The sequence below is a fragment of the Balaenoptera borealis genome, assembly GCF_965194805.1.
Source record: "Balaenoptera borealis genome assembly, chromosome: 1".
Classification (NCBI taxonomy): Eukaryota; Metazoa; Chordata; class Mammalia; order Artiodactyla; family Balaenopteridae; genus Balaenoptera; species Balaenoptera borealis.
In genome coordinates this window covers 103,283,837-103,308,234 of record NC_138860.1, presented here as the reverse complement: position 1 = coordinate 103,308,234, position 24,398 = coordinate 103,283,837, and the positions used below count along the sequence as shown (strand labels likewise).

At 36.3% G+C, this 24,398-nt stretch overlaps 1 protein-coding gene across 10 annotated transcripts in view; it reads left to right on the top strand.

Moving 5' to 3' along the window:
• The window catches only part of LOC309625425 (pancreatic alpha-amylase), a 59,936-nt gene that overhangs the window by 21,664 nt on the left and 13,874 nt on the right, over positions 1–24,398 (top strand). For 2 of the 10 annotated variants that reach the window (XM_082384929.1, XM_082384923.1), the window contains exon 1: positions 2,741–2,826. The exons of 2 other annotated variants lie outside the window; for them this stretch is intronic. Coding sequence is in view for 2 of the 8 variants with exons in the window: in XM_082384920.1 (XP_082241046.1) it covers positions 13,492–13,610 (119 nt within the window). In the remaining 6 variants the exon portion in view is untranslated. Of the gene's footprint in view, positions 1–2,221; positions 2,529–2,740; positions 2,827–9,219; positions 9,312–13,491; positions 13,611–22,462; positions 22,597–24,398 lie in introns of those variants that run through there. 6 more of the 10 variants (XM_082384925.1, XM_082384920.1, XM_082384924.1 and 3 more) reach the window with 6 other exon arrangements.

Below are 24,398 nucleotides of genomic sequence, written 5' to 3'. Positions count from 1 at the left end.
TGAAGCAGATAGCAGGAAACATGTTCCTTCAATGCCCTTATCTGCCCCCTTTCCTTTTCTCTTCCTCCCCACCCCCCCTAGTCATGGAGGTCCCTCCTCAGAACTCCAGGTCTGCTGGAGAGAATTGGGACCCTCCAGCTGCGACCCACCTGCATCTGGGCAGTTTGTCGCTCACCACTTTGGCTTTCCTCCTCCTCTAACACAGAGGTAGCTACTTCCACTGCTAAAAGTCCAGTGTTGTTTAGGGTCACCTTGGAGAGGGGGGCTGCCTCAGCAGGTTCCTGCCTCTCCTCTGTCTCCAAACTTGTCTCAGTCCTGCTCTAGTTCCCCCATCAGGCTGGCTGGACCTCCACAAATTCTCTGTCTCCTGTGAGGGTCCACCCAGTTGTGTGTTCTCAGGTTCCCTTTCTCCCAATTGGAGCAGGTGAGAGTAAAGCAGACTCATCCACTCCTTTGAATCTGCAGCCCCATCTGAGGTCCTGTCTACCTACTTTGAATGCACAGGGGTAGAAATCTCCTAGGTATCCTGGTATAAAATGCAGAGGGCTTTTGTTTGGTTATGGATGTCCAATTAGTTGTAAATCAAAGTGGAGAGAAAAAAGGAACAATGCATACACCACCATGATGCTGATGTCATGTTAGTTTTGTTACTTTTTAGAGTGGTTATTTCTCTAATGTAAATGCTAATTGTCTTGTTCTTTGGTCTTATTTTCTGTATCAATAAAACAAGATGATTATATTTAGATATGTGTTTTCAAATTACCAAAAAAAAGGGACATTACAATTAATGGCAGATTTTTTATAAAGCTACAATTTCATGACTTTATATTAAAATATGTTTTTATACAATGTTTTGAAATTTTAGTTATTACTTAAAATCTGGAAACCACTGGACTAGTTTATTCCAATAGTCTCTCTCAAGGTTAACATTCTCTGATCTTACAGTTTATTCTTCCCTTGACTTCTTATATCCCAAGAGAAAGAAAATGTCATATAAGAATGTTTTATAAATCAAATATCTTAAGGGAACTTAATGGTTGTATCAATCAGGATAGAATAAGTTATGCTGCAGTAACAAAGAACTAAAAATTCTCAGTGCCTTACAATAGCAAAGTTTATTTCTCTTGTTCATCTCAGATCAACAAGGGATTCTTCGTATCAGTCACTTTACATTCTGTCACAGAAACATATTGACACATTTTTTACCATATAGAAGCCCGAAAGTAAAACATTACTTCTGTTTGCATCTCATTGCCAAAGCAAATCACATGAGCACTCCTGAATTCAATAGGACAGGGATATATATTTCACCTGCAGAGAGGAGCACTGAATATTTATAAACAACAATATATTCTGTGGGTGAGTATGATATTAGGAATAAAAACTAACAGAAAAATGAATTTTATTTAAAATGAAAATTAGAAAAACAGGAAATTTGAGAATAACTCTTATTACTTCTCCAATCTTCTGAACATATTAATATTAGCTAAACAGAAATTTCCAGATATCAGAATATCTCCACATACAATTTTTTTTTTTTTGATTTTTTAGAACAACCCAGTGAGGGAGATTAAAAGGACTGAATTGTGGCTAAAGGCTCACTACAGAGTTAGATCGTTTGGTTTTGAATTACAGTCTCAACATTTACTAAAATATGTTCATGGACAAATTGCATTACTTAATTTCTCAGTGCCTCAGTTTCCTTCTTTTAGGACTGAATATAATCATAATTCTATCCTGAATTTATATATCTGTGAGGAGTCAAAGTGATAATACATGGAAATGGCACACAGTAACACTCAATGCATATTGCTAGTTGTTAATTATTTTTTGTATTTTTATCATTTATCAACAGTACTATTATTCCCATTTTCTAAATGAAAACCTAAATGCAATCTATAGACTTTAATGTTTCTCTAAGGTTCACGTAGTAGATGGCAAAGCTTGGATTCAAAATTAGATTTTTGGTTTAGAGATTTTGTTTCCATTCTAGTCACACTTATTTAAGTAATTTGACACAATCATATTCTAATCTGTGTCTTTAATGTTATTTTAGCAAAAGGTTGTTATTGGTTTTTTTTTCCTATAGATTGATATAAATGGTTCAGGAAAAAAAGACTAGCTGAGATTGGGAGAGGATATTGAGAATGAGAAAGGAAGACAAAGAGAAAGCAAGCAACTGAAAAGGTACAGTGTAATTAGAGTAGGTGGCAGGGCAGCCAACTGAGCTGGCGGAGGGAAGTCAGTGGTTTGCTCAGGAAACAGGAGTGATAGTGGCCAATCTGGTGCCGTTGTGGAGTTCAGATTAGACTTTTTGTACAAATTGGATTTGGAGAATTAGAGCAGGATTGTAAGATCACCTACTGAAAGGAAGAGTATTATAGGAAATCTATAAAGTCCTAAATTCAGCATTTTTTTCCTAATTGAAGAGAAAAAAAAAAACCAGAACTGTGTGACTTTGTTGTTTTATAATTGAAATGACTGAACTGTGGATTTGAGAGACTGCTGACTTTAGGGAAGTCGATGTGGTAAGTTGTTTTAATGGTTTTTGTGTATCATATAGTTGCCCCCTCCCTTTTTTCTTGAAATAGGTGGTTTCTGTCATACGCTTTGATATAGTTCAGAGTCTCGCAATCTGTTTTAGGTTTGTTGACAACTCAAGTTTCAGTTTCCAGCAGCGTATACTGTTTGTGTTTGAAATGCGTCTGAGGCTTGGCTCAAAATGTTTCTCACATTTCAGAAACGTGGTATGCAAACTTGATTATCTTTGCCTTCATTTCTCTAATCTTCACATGTGACTTACTATCCTGAGAATAAACCTTATGGGTAAGTCTGAGCTAACAATTTTTTTCTTCTTAACATTGGATATGTTTTATTGAAACTTCAAATATAAATTTTCAAATATAAATACTCCCTAAAAAGTATTGCTTTGTTGTTAAGCTATTACCAAATATCCTATTTAATATTATTTAGGAATTCCCAAGACATCTCATTTAGTACATTATAGTAACTGTAAGAGCTTTAAAATAAAAAGAAATTTCCTCTATTTAGAGCAATCCAGAAAACATGAGGTGTGGGCAACAGAGCATTGATATTAGTATCACTAACTATGAATAGCTTCTCTGAGGAGAACCATTTTAGGAAAACTATAATGGGAAGTAGACATAACAACTATTTCAAGTTCTTATTTTTTTACTTTGTTGTTGATGCCAAAGATGTCAAGAATTTGTTTGCATTGTTTACTTCCCATGATATAAATATACTTTAGTTGTTTTAATGCCTCTGCTGTGAAGTTTATAGCTCTTTAGATTGACTGAGATGAAAATTAAGATTAAATGAGAAAACATATGACAATGGCTGATCCTTGGTAGAAGCTTATTATATGTTTGCATATCTCCACCTATGCTAGGATGCTAATAAAATCCCCCAAATTGTGTTTGCAAGTTATCCTTTATTTTAATAATATTTTTAAATGCTTTGTGAAAAACACTTATTTGTTACTTAAAGAACAGTTCAGAGATAACTGATGAGGCAATGAGGAGAAGTTGTTTCAAAACTAACATGTAGACTGCCAGAAGCTCTAAAGAGTTTTAAAAAAAGAGAAGAGAATGGGGGAAAAATTGCAGGTAGAAAACATTGCTGGTTCCTTCTTATCACCATCTGTTCCTCTGGGGGATAAAAATACATCTGAGATGTAGAAAGTATTATTAGAATTTGGGAATAGTGGAATGGAAAGACAGAATGTCCAAGTAATGATAAGTGAAAGTGGGAAGAGAACATGAGTTTCTAGCAGTTTGAATAGTACCAGAAGTAAAAATAGCAATAAAATAATAACAGTATTACAGCAACCAAATACACTGAGCTTTTCCTGTATCCATGCACTTTATATGTGTTAATCCATTTAATCATCATAACAACTCTATGAGGTACATACTACTTTTTCTAGTTTACAGATATATTTAGAGAGGTTACTTTCCAGGATCACACAGCAGATAAATGGTAAGGTGAGGATTTAAACTATGCTTTGTCTAACTCCTAAGGTCTTAGTCTTAACCATTACATTTTAACATTTGGAACCTTGGGTCAAGTGTGAAGTTCAAATGTTCTCTTCTCTAACTCTCAACTCTTTATCACCATCAGCCCTATGTCATCCACTATTTAGTCAGTCTTCTCTCCTATTCTCTTTCTAATATTCATGTACATTCAATTAGTCTCTTGTCCTCCTTGCAAATTTTCCTTCCTATTTGTTTCTGAATACATTTCTTTGGTAATTAAACTCTCCCTATGTTGAAGGTAACTCTTTATATGTTCTACTACCTGCCCTATCATATAGACTGCAGAGTTATAACATTGGATTCAACATGTCTGTTGATACCTTGTCAACTTTCAAGGGTCCAGCTCTCCAGGCCTGATAATCCCACCAGAGTGAACTGGCCTATACATACTAGTTGCTTATGAATGGTATCTGTTCTGACTGGTTGGTGTCTGTGCTAAATTAGTTGTTAAATATTTTGTGTGCCATTTCTGAAACTATCATTTCTTTGTTGAAAGCTGCCATGTCTCTCTTCTTCTTTCTCCATATCTAATTTTTTTATGGCCCAAACTCAGTATATTCCATATTAGCTCTTCAGTTTCCCTAAATCAATCTGCCTCTAGGTTGCACTATGCATGAAAATGCCATTGTCATTGTTCCACTCACTAAACTTTAAATCATGGAGTCCTCTTTGATTCTTCCTTTTCTCTAGTCCCCTACATCTGATTAGCTACCATTTCTGTAGAATTATCTCCACCAAATCTATTGCATCTCTCCTCTCTATATCAATTCATTATTGCTGAATAACAATAATTTATTATGTCTCATATGTCTATGGTTGACTAAGTAGTTCTTCTGCTGATTTAGCTCTGGAACAATCATTCAACTAACAGTTAGCTGGTAGGTCAACTCACATGGTTAGAATGGCTAGGGCCAATTAGATCTCTCCATGTGGTCTTCCCAGTTATCATCACAACACAGTGGTCTCAGATTTTCAAGAGATGTGCAGATGTTAATCAAACTTCTGTTTGTGTTTGTGGTTTGTTTGCTGACATCCCTCTGGACAAAACAAGTTATAAACCAATTCCGTAGTCTATGTAGGAAGAGATTCCACAAAAATATGGATACTGTCAAGTGTCATTCATTGGGTGGCACTTATTGTTACAGTTTACCACAGTCTCCTAATTTTCATTTTTACTGCTGAAATCATAGTTCACATTTTCATCACTACTCTGTTTTAATACTGCACAAGTTTTCGATTGTTTCTATCTCAGTTCTCTTTGCCTGCCAATCCATCTGCCATACTCCAAAGGCTCTAATCATATTACTTTCCTTTTTAAAAACAAACAAATGAATAAAAACCTTCTATAACTTCTCATAGCTTTCAGAAGAAAGTCTGCTTTCTTCTCCCTGACTTTGAGAGCCCCCCAATATAACTTTCCTAAGTCCTATGGCTCCTCTACTTCTAACTCAATGTTCTACAAAACTATATTAATTTCTTGCTATTTTCCTTGCCCAATTCCTACAATTGCTATATTTCTTTTCTTACTTAAAAGTCATTTCACCTTATCTCTTTTCATTAAAACCAAACCCATTCTTCAAGTCAATTTTACCTTCCCGTATTCCCATCAGTCACAAAGGATTTTCCTATTAATGAAATCCTAAAGCACGTTACTCATCTCTCTCTTAAGATAGTGATCATATCCTTCATTTTATTATTGTTATTTGTATTTGTGCATGGACGTGTCCTTTCTCAGACTTAGTATGAGAAAGGTGCTACAACAGTGCTGTCCAATAGAAATATAATGAAAACCACATATGTAATTTAAAAAAATTTAGTAGCCATATTAAAAAAGGTAAAAAGAAACTAGGAAATTTAATGTTAATAATAAATTTTATCTAGCCTAATGTATCACAAAATATTATCTCAACATGTAAACAATATACTAATTAATTTTTTACATTGTTTTTCATGCTAACTTCAAAATCTGGAGTGTATTTTACATACATATCATATTTCTGTCCAGATAAATCATATTTCAAGGGTTCAATAGCAAAGCGTTGCTTTTGGCTACCATATTGGACATTACAACCTGAGAATTCTATGAGAAACATTGGTGTAGTACAGAGGATGTTGACTCGTGGTAGGACGATTATCAAATTTTGGCCTTGTTACTTATTATATGAGCCTGAACAATTTATTCAGTCTCTCTTAGCCTTAGTTCCTTTATGTATACAAAGTTTTTGCAAGGATTAGAGTTGACTGTATTACACAGTTTCTGACATGGTGTTCATTTACTTAAAAAAACATCAATGTGGACATGACCCAAGCTACACCAATGTCTTGCACAATCCCTGGATTTTAGAGTCTGTATATTGTAACCATTAATTGATCACGTAAGCCATTATGCTATTTGTTTTGCAAGGAATATTAAATATGAAGTCTACCTTTAAGAAGATTGGTCCCAGAATGATGGCCATATAAATACTTATTTTTTACAATATAAATCAAATATCACTTAATAATATCATATAAGTTAAAAAGCTGTCTTACAGAGGAGTTATTAACTATTCCTGGGAATATCAAGGTACGCTTCATAAAGATGTTTTTCAACTGCATCTGAAAGGAAGAGAAGTTACTAGATATTCAGGGGTGATGGAAGGGAACCATAGAGAGTTAAATAAAGTGCATGAAAGTCATGGAGGAATAAAATTCCTTGTAAAATATGAAGAAATTTTAGTTTTGCAATGGATAGGTGTTAGGGACTTCATGTTTGTGTTCCACCCCACCAAAAAATTCAAATGTTGATACCCCAACTCCCAATGGAATGGTATTAGGCTATGAGGCCTTTGAGAAGTAACTACATTAAGGTGAAGTCATGAGAGTGAACTCTTGAGAGTGAACTCATTTGGATCTAATTCTCTTTCTTTTCAATCCTCTCTTCGAAGTGTTTGCCATCATTTCTACGGATTTAAAATGCATACTTTGGCATGGAGGCCTGCATCTTGAAAGCAGATCTTTTCTTGGACTTCAACCTCACATTTACAAGAGATGCTTCACATCTCTACTTCACTATTTCACAGATATCTCCTACTTAACATATCCAAAATGTGACCTTCAATTTGTTTCTTCAAGAAGCCTTTTGGTATTCCCCGCTGCTGTGTTTCACCACTTACTAAGATACCTGAGGTATTTCCTTGACTTTTTCCTCTTAACAACTTGCCCTACTTCTTCATATAAACCTTAGCATGATCTATGAATTTTTATCTTCAATCTCTTAATTCCTTGCACTTCTTTTCTTGTATCCTCTTCCACCTCTTCATCCAGGTCATCATTATGTCTTGCCTGTTTCCAAAACAACTTTTCTCCTGTTTGTACTGTTTTACTTCCTCAACTGATTTTACTACAAACCACAAAATAATATTCATAGTATTTAAGTCAAATTACAAACTCACATGCCTAACACTATTACATTTTTATTGCATTTAGACTAAAATCTCAACTCCTCATGATAACCTACAGTACTATACACTATCTGGCATGAACCTAGCCCTCCAACCTCAGCTTTGCTCTTTCCCTTGGCAATCCCATACCCTCAGTCATGATGGACTTTCTTCATTTACTTGAATGGGCCATGTTATTTTTCACCTTGGAGATTTTTGGGGATGTTTACCCCCACTTATTTTGGAATGCTCCTAACCCAGGTTTTAGTATGGCTGGTTCCTGTTCTTTATAAGTGGTCCCATAACTCAGTGACTGGCATCACCAGTCATTCAGTTCTGCAAGCAAGAAATCTGGTCTCATTGTTGAAACCCTCTTCTCATATGTCACTCAGGCCATCATGCATTCAGCATCACATTCCTAATTTACCTTCTAAATATTTCTCGACTAAGTTCTTTTCTCTCTCCACTGCCACTATCTAGTCATGGTTTTGTTAAATGACTAAAATCTCTTATTTTACCAACATTATTATGAAGAAAACACCACAGACTCACAATTTAAAACCAGACTTTATTGTTTATAACAAATTCATTGCAGGATGGACGCAGGGAGTCCAAACACAAGCCACAGCCTGGGAACACCTCACAGCAGTTTTGTAACACATCAGAATTACATGCTTTCTTTTAGGTAAGATTGTACAGAGAGAACCCTTTTAAGAATTTCCTGGTCGTTAGCAGGGGAGTAGGGTAACCATGATAATCAGGTATGTATGTCCGGGAAGGGAAGATGAACATTATGGACTTAAGGCTGCAAACTTCAAAAAGGATATTTGAAAGAGATTCTATAATGGGATAGCAGTATTTGTACAGGGAGCATATGTGTATAGAGGTTAAAGAGCTTGTCCAGGAGAATAAAACATCAAGGCCATCTATTGAAATTGTTACTATTAGCATATCAAACTGATAGAACTTCACGTTCTGTTGATTATGGAGGGGCTCACTTCATCATCAGCATCTACCTTAGCCCTTCCTCTAATCATTCCATTGTCTACTGTGCATCCAGAATGGTCTTCTCAAATCAGAAAACCACCACCAGCACCACCACCTTTCCAAAATTCTGTCAATGGATTACCACTTACCTTAGAATAAAAGGCCAAAATTCTTAGCAGGGCTATTAGACCTTTCTGCATCTGAAGCCTCATCTCCCAAACTCTCCTCTTCAACTTTTTTTTTTTTTTCCTATAACCATACTAATCTTTTAGTTACTCAGATTCACTGAGCTCCTTTTATCTCATCAAGTTTAACTCAGGGAAATTCTGCCTCTTCTACTTGGAAGGATCTTTTCTCACCTCTTTCCCTAATTAACTGCTATTCATCATTCAATTCTTAGTTCAAAGGCCACTCCTATAAAGTCATTTATCGAGGATTAGGTCAAATTCCTCTACTATTGTCATGACTTTCTGTACTTTTCTTCTCACCACTCACCATAAATCTATAGGACAGTGTCTATTTTGGTCTTTATTGAATCCTCAGTCACAGGACAGGGTCTGGCAGATATTTTAAGAACTCAATAATTATTTGTAAAATAAAGTGACATAATGAAAGAGAAGAGGAAAAGAAAAATATGTCAATTTTTGAGAAGTAGAAACTTAGTAAAGATAAGGCCTTGGAATAGAGTTATTCCTCTCATCCTCAGTCTAATTCTTCCCACATTTCACCAATTCCTGATTACCTTGATTTCTCAGATCATAAATGTCCTGGGATCTCAATAGAAGCAGAAGAAGTGTAGACATGCCTCAGAGATATCGTGGGTTCAGTTCCAGATCACCATAATAATGCGAGTATCTTAATAAAGCCATTCACAGAATTTTTCTGGCTTCACCAGTGCATATGAAAGTTATATTTATAGTGTAATCTGTTAAGTATACAATAGCATTATATCTTTCAAAATGTACGTGCCTGTTTGAAAAAATACTTTATTGCTAAAAGAGGCTCTCATCTGAGACTTCAGTGAGGCAGAATAATTTTACAGTAATAGCATCTAATATCACTGATCAAAGATCACTGTAATAAATATAATCATAATGAGAAAGTTTGAAATATTGTGAGAATTGCCAAAATGTATGACAAAGTAACAAAGTGAGCAGATGCTGTTGGAAAATGGTGGCTTTAAACTTGCTCTGTGCATGGTTGCCACAGACCTTCAATTTGTAAAAAGTGCAATATCTGCAAAGCACAACAAAACAAGGAATGAGGTATGCCTGTATTTGACAGAATTCAACATTCTTCTGTCAACAAATGAAGTATAGAAGGAATGTACCTAAACATAATAAAACTCGTACAGGACAAGCCCACAGACAACATCATACTGAAAGGTGAAAAGCTGAAAATTTTTCCTTTAATATCAGGAACCTCACCTCTCCTCATTTCTATTCAAAATAGTATGGGAACTTCTAGCCAAAACAATTAGGCAAGACAAAGACATACAAATGAGAAAGGAAGGATAAACTTGTCTCTGTTTGCAGATGACATGATTTTATATATGGAAACTCTTAAAGGCTCCAGCAAAAATCTGTTAGAATTAATCAACAAATTCAGTAAATTTACAGAGGAAAAGATCAACATGAAAAAATCAATACAATAACAACAAGCTATCAGAGAATGTAAGAAAGCAATCCCATTTACAACCGCACCAAAAATAATAAAATACTTAGGAATAATTTAACCAAGGTAGTGAAAGATCTGTGTGCTGAAAACTGTAAGACTTTGAGGAAAGAAATTGAATAAGATGTAAACCAGTGGAAAGATGTCCTATGTTCTTGGATTGGAAGAATTAATATTGTTAAAATGTCCATACCACCCAAAGTGATCTATTATTGACAGTGCAATCCCTGTCAATATTCTAATAGCATTTTTCACAGAAATAAAATTCAATCTTAAAATTCCCATATGGAATCACCAAAGACCTTGAATATCCAAAATCATCTTGAGAACAGCAAAGAAAGCTGGAGGCATCACACTTCCTTATTTCAAACTAAATTTCAAAACTACAGTTATCAAAATAGTATGGTATTGGCCCAAAACTAGGCAACAGAGCCCAGAAATAAACCCTCACATATATGGTCAAAGGATGCTTGACAGGGGTGCTAATACCCATCAATGGGGAAAAGATAGTCTCTTCAATAAATGGTGTTGGAAAATCTGGATATCCACATTCAAAATAATGAAACTGGTCCCCTGTCTTACATCACTGAAAAAATTTTATTTGAAATGAAAGACTTAAATATAGAACCTGACACCATAAAACTCCTAGAAGAGAACAGGAAAACGCTTCAGGATATTGGTCTCAGCAGTGATTTCATGTATATGACACCAAAAATCACAGACAAAAGAACCCCAAAAATAAACAAGGAGAACAAGATCAAACTAAAAAGCATCTGCATAGCAAAGAAAACGGTCAGTAAAATAAACAAGGCAATCTATGGAATGGGAGAAAATATTTGCAAACGGTGTATCTGTTAAGGAGTTAATATTCAAAATAGATAAGGAACTCTTACAACTCAGCAAAAAACCCAAATAACCCAATTTTAAAATGGGCAAAGGACTGAGTGGACATTTTTCAAAGAAGACATACAACTGGCCAGAGGTACATGAAAATGTGCTCAACATCACTCATCATCAGGGAACTAGCAAATCAAAACCACAAGATGTCACCTCACACGTGTTAGGATGTCTATTATCAAAAAGACAAGAGATAACAAGTGTTGGCAAAGATGTGGAAAAAGGTAACCCAGGTATACTGTTGGTAGAAATGTAAATTGATATAACTATTATGGAAAACAGTATGAAGTTCCTCAAAAAATTAAACATAGTACTACCATATGACCAAGCAATCCCACTCCTGCGTATAGATTCAAAAGAAATAAAATCAATATCTCGAATTGATATATGCACCCTCATGTTCAGTGCAGTATTACTCACAATAACCAAAACGTGGAAACAACCTAAAGTCTATCAGCAGTGAATGGATAAAGATAATGTTATTTGTCAACTTGAAAGGCATTATGCTGAGTGAAATAAGCCAGGCAGAGAAAGACAAATCTTGTATGGTATTACTTATTTGTGGTGCATTAAAAAATTAGAGTTGAACTTATAGGAAGAGAGTAGAAATGGTAGTTGTCAGGGCCTGGTGGGGGAGGGGGGGTGGGCAAATGGAAAGATGTAGTCCACAGGGTACAAACCTTCAGTTATAAGGTGAATAAGTCCTGAGGATCTACTGTACAGTGAGGTCACTATAGTTGATAATATGGGATTGTACACTTGAAATTCATTTAGAATAGATTTTAATAGTGCTTACCAAAAAATAAAAAAATAAAAAAAGGAGTTAACTATGTGAGGTGATGGATGTGTGAGCTAAATTGCTCTTGGCAATCACTTCATAGTGCTAATGTTATATCTAATCATCACATCGTACATTTTAAATATATAAAGTTTTATTTGTCAATTATTCTTCAGTAAAGCTAGAAAAAAATCATGGGGAAGTCAAGTACCTTCACAAAACCCCATCACGTTTCTAGGATTTTCAAACCATAAGAGCTGTCAACTCTTTGGTACGCTATGCCCTTATTATGTCAACCAAGTACTCCTAAACAGGCAAAATGATGCCACATGGTCTGGGTATAATACATTTGAAATCTATTTTTTCTTTGTTCACAGTATTTTCTAATCCTTTTCTCATGTGTAATAACTTGTTAACACTTTCTTCCTTTAGATGTTTCATTTTATCTACAGAAGTAATTCTGCCTCTGAATACTGAGTTATTTCTCTTCTCATGGAAGGGAAAGTAACTATTTGTATTGAAGAATTATTATTTGTGATTAGACTTTCATTTGTAACTCAAAACTGAACCAACAAACACCATCATAGAGTATGACGGATAACAGAATGATTGGGACATTAGCTCATGCCTTTGCAGAGTAATCTCAATATTATGATGATCAGGATCATTTTTTATTATCATTCAGCTTCCAAATAGAGTGCCCCTAGATGCTGAACCAATATATGATAAAAGCTTCCAAAAAGACACTTACGTTCAATAAACCAAATCTCTAAAGAGATTACTTTCTGTGTTATGTAGAGATAAGTCAGATGGTTTTTGCAAAGGATAGAAAAGTCTTCACGTATTTAAACCAAAGTTTTTAGAACATTTGTATTTTGTTCTTATGGCTGTATCAAAGCAGTTTCCTTCCTTCCAATATGAAAGTGTGTGGAAAAAATTTCAGGGTCTTTATTCAGGGCTAGTTCAATTGACTTAATTTTTCTTCTCTTTTGTTTCCCACTGCAAGCCTCTTAAAAAAAAAATAAGTCTAGAGATAAAGGAAAAAACATCTAGATCCATCAGATGTAGCTTAGAATTTGTTGCAGAAAATTATAAAGTTTTAGAAGAAATCATTCAAGGGCTCCAATAAAAACAATACTTCAAAAAAAAAAAAAAAAACAGAATGGAAAGTGATAGATTAAAAGACCTTTAAAGGTCTTTCACAAGAAATTGAACAGATCAGATGGGCAGATGTGCAGTCTGTTTGCTCTTTTTGTCCTTGAACATAGACTCTGGGGAAATAAAAGTGTGGGTAAGAGCCACTCACATAATTTGTTTTTAGGTAGAAATGGGTGTCTTGAAAGGGTTTAGGTACAAAGAGCACCATTTACACTAGAATAAAAGGTAAAATATGTATTATTTCCCTATAATAGCAAATCTGCAAAATCCAACTGATATTTTGGGATACTTTTCAAGGTCTTATTTGTTATAAAATGATTATATGTGCATCAATTCAGTGAATGGACATTTTGGAAACACTTCTTTGAAGCTCAGTTTCCTCACCTGTAAAATGAAAGGAATATCTACTGTTTTAGTCTGATGTATCAAATGAGAAATTGTATATAATATACTAATCATTATTTCTGCCTAAACGCATATTTCTTCATGTCCTCAATAAAGATGTGTTTCTTATTCTTAGTGTTGAGGTCTGTCAGCCTAATACTCTCCTAAAATCTAACTCAAGGAAGAAAGAAAATCACAGAGCATTGGAACTGGAGCAGAAAGCAACATTCAACTCTAATTTGAACTCTTGCCAGGGTCAGTCAGTGTGTCCTTAGCTGTAAAAGTCAGTTGACAGAAAACCTCTCTGTCTTGAGTTTAGTACTTCTAATTCAGTTCTAGGTCATAGGATCTGCAGGAATGCCTCTATCAGAAACGTTAGCCTTAGCTTTGTGTATTATCTTCCATGTGCTGTAGGGCTGCAAGCAAAGATTAAGTAAATTCTGTAGCTTACAATGAAAGTGCATATCAATCAATCCAACATATGTTTATTAAGTGCATAGGACTCTTTTAGGTACTTTGAAACATGTTACCCATGTTTAAGTAGGAGTCTAGTTGTGAGAGCAAAAGAGAACTATGTGATACATTAATAAAAATAGAGGAAAATATTGTAACAGTGTGCGTAATGAAGTATGGGTAGTAGGTTGTTTGACTTCAAAGGAGGAAAATGATGCCTGTTCTGAAATAGTTGAGAAAGCTTTGTGGAAAGGGAAGGGCTTGATATATAGATGAGGATTTGTAAGGAGGAGAAAAGAGGGAGGAGTATTCCAAGAAGAAAAGTAGTGACAGAGGCACAGAGGAATGAAAGAGCCTGTGTGGTGGTACTAAATAGATTAGTCGATTAGTGAGGCTGGAGAGGGAGATTTCTGGGATACGAGGGGAAAATAGGTTGGATAGGTAGAAAGAGACTAATATCAGAAAAACACATTTCCTGTCAAGGCTTTCCTAATAGGTTTGATATATCGATACCAGCAATGGCATTTCTGACTATGTAGAAGATCACTTTCTATGCAAGACCTTTATATGTTTCCATGGGGAAATTCTAGGAACTATCATTCCTTAAACTGATAGTAATACAGAGTTAGTTTCTTAAGTTTTAGGTTACATTAATTTTGTGGTCTGCTTCACTCCTACTAGCCCCGAGCTGTGTAGTTTAAATGAAACTGAATTCAACACTTGTAGTCCACTTGCACATAGGTCTGCCAATCTTTGAATCCTTTCAGATTTGTGTAAACCTACATCTGTCAATCCTCACTCCAGGCTACTACTGTCATGTGTTGAAATCACTGATTTTGAATGACAACCTACTTCCTGCTTACTATTTTTATATCACTGGGGATGGAAATAATAGAACTATCCCTTGATTTAACTGTCAGTCCAGTGACACCTCAAGCATACTATAACATTTTACAAAGCCCCTCAATCTGCCAGAAACGGATGGTTTTAGTAATATTACTGGCTTTGTAGAAGATGAAAGTTTAGCTACGAAATGTTTTCCTGTACCAAAATGAGTACTAATACATTAAAAAAAATTAGAATAGAGACTTACATCCAGCAAAACGCTCCTCCAATGAGAATAAACTTAAAATTTTTTCATTTGAGAAGGAAAGGCATTATTTGGTATAAAGGATTTTCTGCTTTATAGTCTAAAGATACCAAATTAAGAAATTGGTATCCATTTTTTTTTGTTGTTAAAAAAAACCAACAAAGGGAAGAAAAATAAAAAGGACTAATATCTATACAGAAATTTTTCTGAGTAAAAGAAAGTATTTTGTGTAAATACAGTTTCATGTTATAGAGGTTTAATTTTAGAGGTACTATATGGAAACATTTTCAGTGTGCAGGCTTAGAGGTGTCGCTACATAAGAGTCCATCTTCCCAAGTCCTGGGGTGAAACTTACTGAAAAAGCAAACAAAAGTGTAAGGAAGATACAAATCAAAACGATTACCTTTATTTAAAAGCTAATAATGTAAGAGACTAGTTTTTATCAGCGGATGAGCGGCATTCTTAATAGTGAACCTAAGAATTAGATCGACATTTACACTCAAGAGCCTGAACTGGAGCAGGGCTCCCCTGGACGGGGCAGAGCCTCTCTAGAAGAAAAAAGCAGAATACCTTTATCAACCGCCAAGAGAAAGAGAAGGAGCCGGGCTACATGTGTGCAATATTTCCTTCCAAACTCATCAAAAAGACTTTACCCACTTCCTCTAGTGAGTGAAGTGGCAGAGAGACGCCAGAGTGTTCGGTACATGTAGCTATTCCTCAAAATAGAAAAAGAAGATGAATAGAGAAAAATAATCTCCTTCATACTTTTTGGTGTTTTGAAAGGACAATCAGTATGTTGTGTTAAAGTCAAGAGTTTTAAAGAAGAAAAATAATATGCAAAAATAAAGAACCTCAATTATAGTTTCTTTCTATATATTTTCACTGTTCCTTGCTAGTGACACAGTAATAAATATTCAGAGCTCTAACAGTTCATTTGCTCTGGAATTCCTATCCATGCCCCATGATTGTCTTTGATTTTTCTCCCCCTTTTGGAGCCTTCCTACCCTTATGCAACATTTGGTCATGGAAAACTCACAAGAATAGCATCCCACAATTTTACTCTCACAATTTCTTCCTTTAAAACTTTTTTTTCTTTTTGTTAACTCATCTCAACCAGTAACATGTTTGTCTCTCGAAGGACATACTAACTTCATTACAGTAAACGTAAAAGAGGGTTTACTGGGGAATGTTACAAACACAACACATATAATGCTTCACAGTTTCATTAATCCACAAAGAGTGATGCTTTGGCTGGTACATCTGGACTGGGTGACTACAGAAAGTGCTCAGCAGACAGAGACCCCCACTTCCCCAATGCAATATAAATATGGGAGGGAGCAGCCAATAAGTGGCTTTGTTAGAAGATATGGCTTCTGAGTCCAGCCTCTGGTATTCCCTGTTCTTCCATTGAGCTCACTCAGACCTGTGGAGTCAATCTTCTTAGTAAGCTATCAAAAGAAAAGAGGAAATGAGTCCTCAAAGAAAATAAAATGTATCCCTTCTTACTGCCTCAAAAACTTAGTAGGTGTTAATGGCTTAATATATTGATAGTTTATATTAACTGAATTAAATTTTAATGATTATTTTTAAAAAATCTCCTGGAGATAATGTCTTTACTCAGAGGTGTGACTGCAGTGGTAGGAATACCTAACAGGGAGGATATGTAGGTAGACTCTGAGCAGTCTTCCAACCACCAAATGTCAGTCACTGACTACCACGTCGCTTTCCACTAGAGGGTAAAGAATGCTCCGAGTGTCAGAATCTGCCATAATCTACTTACACATCAGCTGAAAAGCTGCGTGGAAGTATGTTTGTTTTCTATTTAGCAGTAACATACATATTCCACAGATGTACTCTTATGAATGCAAATGAGAGAATGTTTCATTTCCTCTCTCAAGGGTACACTTAACAAGGAGCTAAGATCTTTTCAATTGGCGACGTTTAACATGGGACGTATTCTGGTAAAGGCATGGCTAAAGGAGTGATAAGAAGAACACTTACTTTTTTAAAAAAATTATATCTCAAAGCTCTTAATTTTTATTTTATTTATATTTGGCTGTGTTGGGTCTTCGTTTCTGTGCGAGGGCTTTCTCTAGTTGCGGCAAGCGGGGGCCACTCTTCATCGCGGTGCGCGGGCCTCTCACTGTCGCGGCCTCTCTTTGTTGCGGAGCACAAGCTCCAGACGCGCAGGCTCAGTAGTTGTGGCTCACGGGCCCAGTTGCTCCGCGGCATGTGGGATCTTCCCAGACCAGGGCTCGAACCCGTGTCCACTGCATTGGCAGGCAGATTCTCAACTGCTGCGCCATCAGGGAAGCCCCCAAGAACACTTACTTTTTATAATGTGATTATTTAGGTTGTGTAGGAAAGGGATATTTCCTCTATGATGCATCATTTAGCATAATTATTGATTATTTTTTAGCTATTTATATGTGGATGTAATTTGGGTATACAGAAACAAATTACTTTTAGGAGTAAGGAGAAAATTTGTAATTTTCTAGGTAGGATGACCGTGTAGTCACATACGTTACAAACGTGTTTTTTAACTTATCAGGACAATCCCCTCCCCCTGCCCCTTTTAAAATTAAAACCTCCTGTGGAAAATCAATGTATAAAACTCTAGTAATGAGGCTCCTCTCTTTGGAATTGCGGTGGGATGTTTGGGAGCTGGATTGCCTGCCCTCACCTCCTCCCTCCTTGTCCAGGACCACTTGAAAGCATCTATAGGTGCATGATATGTTGCTTTTAAACTTAAGTACAGGAAGAAATTTTGTAAATGCTATATTTTTGATTTTTAAGTTCAATACCTTCTGTGGAAAATGTTTTTGAGACCTTTAAAAGTTACAGTGTTTGAAAGAATATTATGAAATAATCTGTAATATGTCAAAATGTTCTTACTATTTATAACAGCAGCATTTTTATACAATATATTATGTTGAAAATAAGTGGAATGTAACTCACAGGGAGTGTGAAAAGCTGAATAATTTTCAGCTGCAATAATGCTACATAATCAAGAAACTCAAAATCTTGGGAGCTTAAAACAACAAATGCTGAATTTTCCTGCTCTGAGTTCTGCAGTTTGTTTGAGACAGCTCTGCTTCATGATGTCGTTTACCTGAGCTTGACTTCAGGCTGTGAGTTAAAGTCATGTCTGATCCATTTTCTTCAGTCAGTGGCCGCTCAAGGTATGTTCTTTTCATGATGCAAAGCAGAAATACAGGGACCAAGTCTTGTCATGAAAGAACATTTAAAGCCTTTGCTTGCCTCAGTGTGAAAATATTCCATTGATTAAAGCTAGACACATGGACAAGCCTAAGAGCTCTATTAGTGGCTTTGAGTAAGAAGTAATGCCATTTGAATAAGCAGATATACTCTGTATACTTTAATAGGAAGAATTGCAAAGCCATATGGCAAAAGACATGCATGTATATTTCTTTAGCATTGACAAACTACAGAATTTGGAATAATAATCCAGACCAAAATTATCAAAGGCAAGTACAGACAAAAAACAAACTCAACATTTATCATGGACACTTCAAGACAAATAGGGTATACTAAATCCACGATGTACTTATTAGACAACATGTTTACAAGTACATGCACATTTTCCACTACCATAATTCTAAGATTATGTAGTTTCCTTTCATAGTTAATTATTATAGTTAGCAATAACTTTTAGTGATAATTCCTTCCAGGATATTATCCACATGAACCAGAAGATTCCAACATGTGCATGTGATGAGTATTTATTGTTCATCCCTGTCAAGCATCCCCTCCTCCTTTAGTGGTAACAGTACATAAGTTTCCTGGTAAGAAACTACACAGAGACCATGTTTCACCCATTCTGTTAAGGCACAGTTAGCCTTATTTCTCACCTGCAGGGGTAGGCATGTGATCTATGCTGGAACAGTCAGGACATTCCATTCCCTTGTCGCAATGTTTGGTTCAGGGGTGGGTTTATAAGCTGAGCCAGACCAATTAAGAGTCAGTCTTGAGTCTTTGGCTTACACTGTTGGGAAAGAAGTGCTTACTTTTTTCTCTGAGTTTGCCAGTCTGCTGGGAAGTAAGCTTGACACTGCGTTTGACCAGTTTTGCCACTGTGTGGGAAAAGCCTGCCTGAGAATGAAGCCAAGACACTGGAAAGCAGAGCCAAGAGATGGAGACAGAAAATGTCTTGAGGTTTCTTTGAGCTTTTAATTCCAGTCCAAAGCCATCTGTATCCCTTAACTTCCCAGTGACAAAGCTAACAAATTGTTCTTGATTGTTTTTGTCACTTGAAATCCAAAGCATTCATACTAAAACCTATGCTTCTTTTTGCTCTGCAGTCTCTCTCCAAAATTCTCTCTTTCTGGACTCACTTGTCATATCACTTTGCTAGCACACACATGACCCCTCATTTCAAGGGTCATGTACTCCATGTCATCTTAATGTTTCACTATATCCTGGACTGATACTTAATTCATTTGTTATTTCTCCTGAAAGTGCAGATTTGCTGAATAAAAGGGGTTCTTTAGCCAATAACGTTGTTTCCTCAGTTAGGTTTCATATCAACTCTCTGGTCTCAGTGAAGATGTGTCTGAAGATTCACATGTTTCATTGTATGTCTCAAACTCTGACTCCACCCATTTCCTGTGGCATTGACAGCTTGCCCTCAAAGTCTTCCAGATTCTCTACCTGGAAGATGTGATGCCATATCTCAGACATGATTATATTCTCCTGAACCGTGTGGCACCAGCCATCTTCCTCCTTTATATTGTGGCTTCCTTGATGCCTGCTAAGCTACCATGTGAAACTGTCTTTTGACTAATATAGGCCACCAGCCCCTTCCCTGCTGATGCAAATTCTCCTTGTGCAAAGACCATGCTGTTGAGGCCACACTTCCACGCCAAAGCCGCTATTAGAGCTCTTTAGCGCCAAAGTATTTTTCTGTTTGGGAAGAATCTCTTTCCTGCAACACTATGTTGCATAAGTCTCAAATCAGTGTTGCCTTTTAATTCAAATGTATCACAAAGAATTTCAGTGTATATGCATTTGTTCCTTCTGCATACTTTAGCAATCAGTCTGTGGGAATTTGACCACAATCCAACTGAGAGACAGACTCCTCCCTTCTTTCCCTTAACCGTTTGATCAGGTTTTGCCTTTATTTCTTTATGAGTTCTTTCTTCAAGATTTCCTGATTTCTTGGGAAAGAGAGAGGTCTTGTCTCTCTCAGTCCTTTTTTATTGGTTGAATTGTATCATTATTACAGCTTCTGATCATGTTGAGAATCCCTCCACAAAACATTTCTGACTGGATACACTGCGCTCATGGATTTTTATGGACATTAAATTTATAGTCTGAATTCTACAATACCACTCCATTATCTCCTCTTATTCTTAGAAAAGCAACAAACAAATATATCACTGTAAATTAAGATCACTGAAGCTCAGCACTTAAATAGAATGGCGCATACCCTGTAGCCCGGCAGAAAAGCAGAAACACTTTAGAATTCTCAATGGTTGCATCATTCACTGTTAGAAATTAGAGCGCTATTAGAATTATTTCAATCATCAGATGTATTTTTTGTTTCCTTTTCTGATTATCTGGAATTATCACTCCGGACTCACTTTGGCACCTAATCCTGCTGCAAACCTCCTGCCCAACCTACCTATAAATCATTCTACTGAGAATAGACTTGTTGCTTCGCTTAGTTACCCTAATGTACTTACAAGATTAGCAATACAACTTAAATGCATCAGTGCTTATATTTTGAAATATGCCTTATCTCAGTACTGTGATCATTAGCACTTAAGACCTTACCGTATCATATCTGAACTCAAAGTCTTTCACAGTGACACTGCTTTTGATGGTAAAACCCACAGTTTCCAAAACATCCAGGACATCAGGAAAGATGTTCTGGTACAACACCATCACTGAGGGGTTTGCTCAGATGTTCTGTGGTGGACTGAATGAGTCTAAAGATCTTATGTCTGGTCAGATTTGGGTCCTGTGATTATGTCCTAATGGAATAGAAGCCACAGAATTACCTTCTCTAAACTTAATGTCTTGATGTAGCTAATATTCTATGGTTGTACGTTTTATTAATATCTACTCACCTCAGAATAAAATGTCATACTGAAATTTCTTTTTTTATTTTTTCATTTTTAAATTTTATTTATTTATTTGTTTACGTATTTATTTATTCATTTTTGGCTGCATTGAGTCTTCGTTGCTGCAACTGGGCTTTCTCTAGTTACGGCGAACGGGAGCTACTCTTTATTTATTTATCTATCTATCTATCTATTTATTTATTTATTTATTCATGTTTGGCTGCGTTGGGTCTTTGTTGCTGTGCGTGAGCTTTCTCTAGTTGTTGCGAGCGGGGGCTACTCTTCCTTGATGTGCATGGGCGTCTCATTGCACTGGCTTCTCTGGTTGCGGAGCACGGGGTCTAGGCGCACGGGCTTCAGCAGTTGTGGCACGTGGACTCAGTAGTTGTAGCTCACGGGCTCTAGCGCACAGGCTCAGTAGTTGTGGCTCATGGGCTTAGTTGCTCCGCGGCATGTGGGATCTTCACAGACCAGGACTCGAACCCGTGTCTTCTGCATTGGCAGGCGGATTCTTAACCACTGTGCCAGCAGGGAAGTCCTCATATTGAAATTTCTTAATTTCTTAAGGCAGAAACTTAAATAACTAAAAACTTTGGTTGGGACTGAAACCAGAACTGAATTGAATATTCCGTTTCTGTTTGAAATCGAAACATTACAAATGCTTGCACTAGATAGTTAAGACAATACTTTGACTGTGAAATCAGTTGGCCCTAATTGTTATTTTCCTTCTATTAGTGAAGGACTTAAAAAAAAGATCTAATCCTAGTTAAATAACACGATTACAGACTTTGTAGATATGTATAATGCCAGATGTTTAAAAAGGTTAATATTCCCTCAATAAGGAAAACATTGTTATAAAAGGTCACTTAGATGGTATTGCTGGGAGATTTTATGGATGTTCTTCACCTGTTTAACATTTTTATTGATAGTTCTTTTCAGATTACAAATAAACAGTTTGTGCTCTAAGTATGTATTCATGTTAACATTTACTTTGTAAAATATGCTTCTTACAGGAATACAGTTTTACTTGACTCTCCCTTTTATCACACACTGTTTAGCTGTGCTGACTGTGTGTGTGTGTGTGTGTGTGAGAGAGAGAGAGAGAGACTTGAGTATTCTAAGCTTTTTCCTGCCTTGGGCTTTTACTATTGCACTTTGTTCTATCTAGATTTCTCTTTCTCTGATCTTCAAATCACTAGCTCCTTCTAAACCTCCAAATTCTAGTTGAAAATCACTTTCTTGAAGATACCTTCCCAGACTATTCAGTCTAAAATACCCTGATGGTGAAGTCATTTTCTATTTCATTACACTGTTATTTCATATTAGTTCTTATTGCCATCTTGAAGTGTTTTATTATTATTATTATTATTATTAACTCATGTATTTTCTGGTTTTCCACTAGGATGTAAGCTGCTCAAGAACAAAATCTTCTCCATCTTTTTCATCATTGTATCCTGAGTATCATCCATGCGCTTAGCAAAAAGCAGGCACTCAGTTAATGCTTGTTGAATGAATGGACTTCTTCCCGCCTGTACTATATTCTCTCTAGCAGGATTTCATGTACATTAAGAAGGAAAATGGATGCAAATTTATTGATGTAGTGTTTGATCAGGTAGAAGAGATATTTGGTTATAAGAAATAAGAGAGAGAGAGAAAGAAAAAAGCCACACTCTACTGCTATAGCCAATGCATTAAGCACAGGATTTGATGGAGGGGGGAGGGTGGAGGGGAAAGGTCTGTTGCCTCAACGCATGTGCATCCATCTTCCAAATAGTTTCTTTTTTTTTTTTTAATTTTTTTTAAACATCTTTATTGAAGTATAATTGCCTTACAATGGTGTGTTAGCTTCTGCTTTATAACAAAGTGAATCAGTTATACATATACAATATGTTCCCATTTCTCCTCCCTCTTGCATCTCCCTCCCTCCCACCCTCCCCATCCCACCCCTCTAGGTGGTCACAAATCACCGAGCTGATCTCCCTGTGCTATGCGGCTGCTTCCCACTAGTTACCTGTTTTACATTTGGTAGTGTATATATGTCCATGACACTCTCTTACCCTGTCACATCTCACCCCACCCCCTCCCCATATCCTCAAGTCCATTCTCTAGTAGGTCTGTGTCTTTATTCCCGTCTTGCCACTAGGTTCTTCGTGGCCTTTTTTTTTTTTTTTTTTCCCTTAGATTCCATATATATGTGTTAGCATATTGTATTTGTTTTTCTCTTTCTGACTTACTTCACTCTGTATGACAGACTCTAACTCCATCCACCTCATTACAAATACCTCCATTTCATTTCTTTTTATGGCTGAGTAATATTCCATTGTATATATGTGCCACATCTTCTTTATCCATTCATCTGTCGGTGGACACTTAGGTTGCTTCCATGTCCTGGCTATTGTAAATAGAGCTGCAATGAACATTTTGGTACATGACTCTTTTTGACCTATGGTTTTCTCAGGGTATATGCCCAGTATTGGGATTGCTGGGTCGTATGGTAGTTCTATTTGTAGTTTTCTAAGGAACCTCCATACTGTTCTCCATAGTGGCTGTATCAATTTACATTCCCACCAACAGTGCAAGAGTGTTCCCTTTCCTCCACACCATCTCCAGTATTTATTGTTTCTAGATTTTTTGATGATGGCCATTCTGACCGGTGTGAGATGATAGCTCATTGTAGTTTTGATTTGCATTTCTCTAATGATTAATGATGTTGAGCATTCTTTCATGTGTCTGTAGGCCATCTGTATATCTTCTTTGGAGAAATGTCTATTTAGGTCTTCTGCCCATTTTTGGATTGGGTTGTTCGTTTTTTTGTTATTGAGCTGCATGAGCTGCTTGTAAATCTTGGAGATTAATCCTTTGTCAGTTGCTTCATTTGCAAATATTTTCTCCCATTCTGATGGTTGTCTTTTGGTCTTGTTTATGGTTTCCTTTGCTGTGCAAAAGCTTTTAAGTTTCATTAGGTCCCATTTGTTTATTTGTGTTCTTATTTCCATTTCTCTGGGAGCTGGGTCAAAAAGAATCTTGCTGTGATGTATGTCATAGAGTGTTCTGCCTATGTTTTCCTCTAAGAGTTTGATAGTGTCTGCCCTTACACTTAGGTCTTTAATCAATTTTGAGTTTATTTTTGTGCATGGTGTCAGGGAGTGTTCTAATTTTATACTTTTACATGTACCTGTCCAATTTTCCCAGCACCACTTATTGAAGAGGCTGTCTTTTCTCCACTGTATATGCTTGCCTCCTTTATCAAAGATAAGGTGACCATATGTGTGTGGGTTTATCTCTGGGCTTTCTATCCTGTTCCATTGATCTATATTTCTGTTTTTGTGCCAGTACCAAACTGTCTTGATTACTGAAGCTTTGTAATATAGTCTGAAGTCAGGGAGCCTGATTCCTCCAGCTCCATTTTTCATT